This window comes from Anoplophora glabripennis, unplaced genomic scaffold, assembly GCF_000390285.2.
Source record: "Anoplophora glabripennis isolate ALB-LARVAE unplaced genomic scaffold, Agla_2.0 scaffold237, whole genome shotgun sequence".
NCBI lineage: Eukaryota > Metazoa > Arthropoda > Insecta > Coleoptera > Cerambycidae > Anoplophora > Anoplophora glabripennis.
In genome coordinates, this window is record NW_019416676.1 from 220713 (window position 1) to 228433 (window position 7721).

Consider the following 7721-nt stretch of genomic DNA (forward strand, 5'->3'; position numbering starts at 1 on the left):
TAACTTTTCTATTTAAACAAATAAGTGAGGAAAACAGTTTTTTCACTTTGCAGGGAAAACCATCAATTTTAACGAAAAGTGACTCGCAGATAGTCTGTAGGGAGTAAAATTATCTACAAAATGAGACTTGTTAAATTCAAATCGGTTAATAAACAAAAAAGTTATTGCAAAAAACAAGAAAAGTGCCCATTTTTTAATTTGTTTATAACTTTCGCATTTATTGTTAAAATTTTATGAAACCTATGACAAGTTGAGGGTTTTGTCATACTTTAAAAGTGTGCCAAAAGTGGGCGCTGTAGGTGCAATAATTTTCGCACAATTCAATTTGTTTATAACGGAGGCTCCAAAAGTTATGAGCTTTAAGGCTCTGTATAGGCGTTAATTTTCAACCAAACATGATTCTGAAAGCGTCATTGTAATGTTATAGACGTAATTAAGCGATTTATTAAAAAATATCACCGTTTTTTTGACATTAACATTCTCAAATTATGCATTAAAAAACCGTGCGTTTTTAGTTCAAATTGATGCGCGCTGTAAAATTTTGCAATATCTCGGCTTCTATTCATCGTAGAAACTTCTTTTTCTTTATTCTGGGGTACCTCGACGAAAAAATAACAATGGGCATATTTACGAATTCATAGAATAGCCCTGAATTCCGGATTTTTTTTTTAATTTACAAAAATGTCACAAAAACTATTGTTAAACGAAATATTAATCAAAATTTCAATTTCGGAATTATTTGACTATTATTAAATAAATAAATGAAGCTATCGTTCATTTAAAAAGTTACTTTTTTACATATTAAGCCAAAGTAAACTTATTTTTTCAAAATTTTGTTAGCTATTTAATTACGATTTAAATGTAAAATTAAAGTAAAAATTCACAAATTATTTTCAAATTTAGATAGATTTAAATAGAAAAGTTAGCTAATAAAATTTTTTGACTTACGAGACGACAGATGTCTTGTATTATGTTCAATTAGATAATTTTACAATAATCTCGCGAATTTGAATTTTTTCGAGTAAAAATTTTATTCGCTTGACCTATAATATAGCGTAGTGACATTAATGATAATCTCGAATATGCAAAATATGTATATTTAATCCTACATACAACATTCTTAACTGTTGATATTACCGAAAACAATTCCCCTACCACAACTATCATTGAATTATAACCAACAATATCTAGTAAACAACCAATCATTAATAATTATCTGAAATTAAAATTAAAAATGATGATACTGCTGGCATAATTCAATCTTATTATTAGAAAAATTATTGAATTTCTATGAATTACCTTAATACCCTTTTCTAAAATATAGTAAAAATTAATGATACAGTTTATAATTACAAAAAAAGGAAAGATCGTTTTGGTGATTTATAAATCTATCTCTCACCTGACTCCCTGACACTGGTTGTAAACGTATTCAACCATTTCAGAGAAACTTTGTTTCCTCAATATGGTACCCCAATTGTCACCAAATATCCATACTGGTTTTCCTTGCTTAACACCCTTGTCCTTCCAATAATCGAAGGGCTTTACTATGAAATAGTAAAATAGACACACAGCGACAACCGTCCCAAGTACCAACAGCAACATTTTGATCTGAAACAGTCAGTGTCAGAAATTGCAGTTTGCAGAACATATCACAAAATTTTCAAGTAATGATTGTGTGGGATTTGTTCCAATAGACATTGACAATAGCTGTGACAATGAAGATATAACACACTTTGCAGGTTATATGTATATAAGTAAAAAAAAGCGTTTGTAAAACATGCGTTTGCTGTTATCCTAATCCCACATTTTAGGAATTATTTTCACGTACTAATAAATAAAAGTAAACAATTTTATATGTAGGACTAAGCAAGTAAATGTTATAAGAATATTTACATGCGGAGGTGTATATAAAAAAGTTAGTATTTTCGTAGATATCAGTACCTAAAACCTTGATGGTTTGATCGTTTTTTGCACCTGTTTATTCGTTTTACTGCGGCGTCTTTGAAAATACCCAGATGGCATGACATAACATTCCTATTATTTGATAAGCTTTAGATTATTCAGTTATTAAATGTTTGAAATTATCTATCTTTGTGGAAAACACTATTTAAAGAATATGGCGCCCTTAATCGATTGGTGTATTGGTTGTTCATGGTCATTATAAAAGAATGCTCAAAAAAATTCTTGAAAAACGCCTTTTTTTCGGGCTCCAAAGTGATATAACACCTTTGAAGTTTTCCCAAATCGATTGATAGGCAGAAGGGGGCCGCTTGAATGGCCGCCACGCTCCTCTGACTTAACCCCACTAGATTTTTTTGTGGGTGTGCAAAACTATACTTATCGTATCAACTTCGACGTCACCTGTTACATGGGTTGTATAATAATGAAAACGTAATATTGACAGTTTGTAGAAGGAAGCACAAAAACAAACGCTTAGGTGGAGAATTCTGGAAGGAAGCCTAAATAGTTGAAGTGAGAACAGTGTGGAGATGGGAGTAAGACGATCGACGGGCAGTGTGGCAAAGTAGTGAAAAATTAAAAGTGTTTAACCCGTATTAGTTAGCAGGTAATTGTTCTCTAAGTACTTTGTTGTTAATTGTTCTATATAATCTTATGATTGTGATGATTATAGACGTTTCTTGATAATAATTCTGTATATGTTTAGCCTTCATTGTCTTATGCTCAGGGGCGTATATTTTTCTAATGTAAAATTGTTACAATTATTATTAAAGATTGCTCATTATTTATTACATGTTAAAATTTGTATATATTGTCGTGACTGCCCAGATATTGCAATAACAACTTCTTTGTTTCACGTTTAACTTGTTTTGTCATTATTACATTGTTCGAAAAACAACTAATAAAGCATTTCTTGATCGTGTGTTTCCCTGCCATGCTCTTTCCCCACAGGAGCTCTAGGCGAGCCTGGCACTCTCATTTTATGTTAAATGTTTTTGTTGTTCTTTCTATTTGTCACATGTTTAATTTGAAGACTGTTGTACGTAAATAATAAAGTTAGGTGTATTTACTCTGCTTTTGTTTCATAAAATTAAACCATACCTTCCCTCTTTAAAGTTAGTAGCCAGAGCCTTCCGGACAATTAAAAATTGATGTATACAACGTAGGTATTCCTTATGACGATCACATATTTCTGGCCACAACTACGTTTATTTTTATTCTCGATCGAATCTGGGGTTATCTAAAAAGCAAAGTGTATGCGAATTTTATCAGAGAAGAAGTTGGAAACAACACCAAATGTTATTCAAAATGTAATTGATAACTTTGAGGATCGAATTGGACATTGTGAAATGGTTAGTGGAAGTGGAATAAAATAAAAAATAGTACTAAATTATTGTTTTCATCTAATTCCTCCATTTTTTGCGTCCTATTAAAAAAATATCGGTAATGTTACGGGTATGTCAAAAATGGCTCAAAAAAATAGAAAATATTGCAGGAAAGTAACAATTTCTTTTTAATAATTTATCCGTTCCAGCGATTTTTTTAAATTTCAACTGGAAAAAAATATGAATTTTGTTCCATCAATTTGGGACACATGGGAACTGCGTCGATCGATATCTAGGAAAGTAGTGCTCTGAAAATTTTGAAAATTATGCAACATGGCAATGACCCCAGCACTTCCGGTTATACCGGAATATATAATATGTATATTACGTGATACGATGCAATTATTAAAAAATATGATATTACTGCAATTAATGATGTTTGGTTTCATTTCAATCTGAAGGTTATTTTTAATAAGTATACTTATATACCAGAAAATGAGAATATAATTATAATTAATATAATAAGTTGGACATTGTCTCCACAGTTTATATTGCAACTAAACTTATTATTAAAAATAATAATTAGCACTGATTCCAACTTGTTTCCATGTTCATACCAGAACTATGTAATATGAAGAACCAATGTTGCAGTTAAATTGTTAAAAAAAAGTTTAATTTTTAATTACTTCGAAAGTTGAGAGAATTTTCGGATTGTTCCCATTTTCACGTAAATCAATTTTCCTTCATTGAAAACTAAAGTTATTTAAGTGCATTACAAATTTTGCACAAAATATCCCTTTTGGTTTTGGAGATGTCCGTTTGGGTAGTTTAAATCGCAACACCCTGTAGAGTACGTTTCCGAACTTGTAATAATTACGGAAGTCTTTATATTAATTCGTTTAGATATAGTCTTCTTAATGGCGTGTGGTAAGATCAGCGCTTGTGAAAACTATTAATATAATTCGTTACTTTAGTTCAATTGTTTTATCGCTCAGATAAGTCCCGACCTGCAACTTGAGATAATAAAAGTCGGACAAGTAGTGTGATAGATGATGAAAATAGCAGCTGTACTACGTACTAACTATATCAAGTCGACAAATAGGTATCAATTAGTTACGCACGCAATGTCTCGGAATCAAACGTGTGGCAAAATTCTAGGTATCGCGAATGTAAATATTACGTTGTGGACATTAGCAAATATGCATGGTAATATTTAATGAGAATCATGTTTCTGTTTTGATTTTTTAACGCGAGTAAACATAATATATAACAATAACAATAACAATAACAATATTAATAACAATAACAACAATGACAATTACAATTACAACAATAACAATAATAATAAAATAATAATCAAATAAATTGCAGAGATAATAGAAAAAAATAAAATAAAAATAAATAAAATAATTTGCAGAGATACCAGAAAAAAAAGACGTTTACAGATTATCAAAAAATATGTTCCTGATCTAGTAGTTGTGTAATAGCAACCTAGCAAAGGCAGTAGGGTCAACACAGTTAAAATATTATGGTCATGGCCAATTTGATAACAGGACTGATACGAGAAAACTGTACAAAAAAATAGAAAACTGCAAATATCTCTAAAAGTAGTATCGGCAAACCTAACAATGCTTATAGGGCTTGAAAGAAAATTTCAATCTGCATACGACAGAGTAAAAATATACAGGGCGTGTTCCATTTAAGTTAACAAAGTTACAGCTGTTTGAAGTTATCAAAATGTAACAGCAAAAATGAAACACCTAGTATTAAGTGTTTGAATTTGTTGGTATATCATAATTTAGTATTACCTATGCCCTTTACAGGTTCCAAAAATCCACTTGATATCACACTCTTGAAAAGAGTTACTAGCATGTCCGCTGACCCTTGCATCTATTGTCAATTTTTTTTTAAATTAATATCTCAAAATCTATAACTCCTAGGTATAGGGAATATTGAATAAAGTGACCCTCAATAACCCGGTATAACCAGAAGTGCCATAAAGTTCTAAATATTTTTATCTATATAAAGGAGATTTCAAACAGATTTATTCTTGGAATGCTAAGAAAAAAGTTATATGTATCTATTTCTGGTCCAAACTTCTTTGAAGACAAAAATTTTAAGAACATTCACGGAATCTCAATACTATGGACTCCAAATGATGGAACCATATTTCAATGTGGACCTAACAAGCGAATACTATAATATTTTTTAAAAAGCTGTTACTAAACTTTTTATAGTTATTTGAAATGAAGATATACGATTTTGTTGTCTCATTTAATCTACTAAAAAATAGATAATAATTACAATCAACTAATTGACAAATATCGTTAATAAAAAGGAGAAACTATAATCATCAAGTTTGTTCAAAATGAGATATAAATAATGTCCACTTGAGAGCCTTTATCTAAATACTGATAAATTTATACCAGTAGATCTATTATAAAGCCATCGTGTTCTATTAATAATAATTGATCCTTAACGATTAGACTAGGCGGTATCTGTTTTGGTTTGGGTGAATCGTATATCCACGGATGACTTTTTGGCTTTCAAATATCACTAGAAATGAAAATTTTTCTATGCGCATAAAAAAAACTTGGGCTTAACTTTTGGCGGCACAATATGTTAAAAAAATTCGAAAAATGTCATATTTTTCTTCCTAGTTAATTATGTATCTTTTCAAGAGTTGATTTTAGGCGAAAATGGAAGAGGAAAAAAATGTTTGTAATTCAATTTTTTACAAAACATGACTAGTTACAAATCGAATGAATCATGATTATTATGGTAAAAATCGAAAAAATCGCAAAAATGGGGTTAAAAAACAGTACTTTTTAGGGAATTTTTTTAGGGTATTTATATTGGGCATAGCACCTTTATACTTGGCTCAAGAAAACTTCATGTTATGTAGAATCATCACACCAAATTTCATCAAAATCGGTTTGATAGATTTTGCATAATAATTTTGCAATCCAGATTTTGAAAAAAAAAATTGCAAATATTCAAAATTTTGCACAGCAAAAACTAAGGCCCTTAGATGCTTGAAAATTTAATCACATATAGAAGAGCTCTCAAGCTTTCAAACTTTTTTTGAAAAATTCGAATCCGTCAATTAGGAAAGCTGCTTTTTACATTTTTAGTGATATTCGAAAGCCAAAAAGCCAAAAATCTTCGTGGATATACGATTCACACAAATATGGCTTTTTGAAACAGATACCGTCTGGACTAGAAGAAAATTTATAGAAAATCTTGGATAGATATGATATTCTGAAAAATTGGGCATATTTTAGTTTGTTTAAAAAGTGGGAATACCTATGTTTGTCTTCAAATAGTAAATTAAATATTTTCAAAGAAATAAGGAACACATATATACAATCTGTTATAATGAATGAAGATAACTTGGGTATTGGAACTGCTATTTTATAATTTTTTTGAAGCTAATAAAATTTCAGATTCAGTTATATGTATGTCCAAAATTAATAAGTGACGAATTGTTACATGTGTTTTAAAAGATATTGCGTTCAAAATCAGACGGGACAACGATTTGTCTATAAAAAGATTTATATCATTTTGATAGTTCTGATAGATAGTTCTTATCGGCTTCATTAATTTGACCTTCGATTAATCCTTAAACCTTAAACTATTGAATTGTTAAAAACATCGACTTGCTTCAAATATACTGTAGGTACGAAATGACTTCTGCATGTGCGGAGTGATGAGAATTCTCAAGGAACACATTTTGTCAAGAGACAATATTTTTTTAAATAAAGTGACGTTTTCAATGTTTTTAAAAAAATGCGACCACTGTAAAAGTTTTGACTGCTAAAAGGAGAGGTCTCCGGAGAAAACTATCACCCAGTACATTGATTTGACTAAAGTTTTAAGAAATAATACGCCATAATGGTCCAAATAAATATCCCAAATTTTAACGCGATCGGTTAATGACGTTATTAATTAAATTAGTTTTATTTTTGACAATTTTGAAGCCATGTAACTCAAAAACCAAAAAGTTTTTATTTCACTTTTTTTTCGTGGACCGTATTTATTTATCGTCGTGCATATGCAGTCAAACGCTGTAGGGGAAATTTGCGGACACCCTGTATTTTTCTTCCATATTTCTGAAAACATTTATTAAATTCACCCGAATGAGAAATCTCCCTTTTCAAAGCACAGTAATCAACGTCAGATAAAACCTTGAAATAAATAAGTAAATGGTGGCAGTACAATAGAAACGCATCTTTTAATATTTAACACATAAAATGGCAAATAAACTCACCAATCGAGTTTTCGAGTCTTTAAACCAATCGAGTCTTTAAACTTTCTCAATCAATCGACACACACACTATTACATTTAACGAGATCGCTATGGGTCTGATATATAGCTTCGACACGAGCGTTATCACTCATCTGTACGAACAACGCCACGAGCCGAGCGTTAATATA

General features: G+C 30.3%; 1 protein-coding gene across 1 annotated transcript in view; it reads right to left on the reverse strand.

Moving 5' to 3' along the window:
- Positions 1-7721, reverse strand: part of LOC108904004 — a 29540-nt gene extending 21819 nt beyond the window's left edge. Inside the window, exons 1-2 of the mRNA XM_023455214.1 lie at positions 7555-7721; positions 1400-1608 (exon numbers count right to left, since the gene is read on the reverse strand). Of these exons, the coding sequence (XP_023310982.1) occupies positions 1400-1602 (203 nt within the window). The 5' untranslated portion in view covers positions 1603-1608; positions 7555-7721. The remainder of the gene's footprint in view (positions 1-1399; positions 1609-7554) is intronic.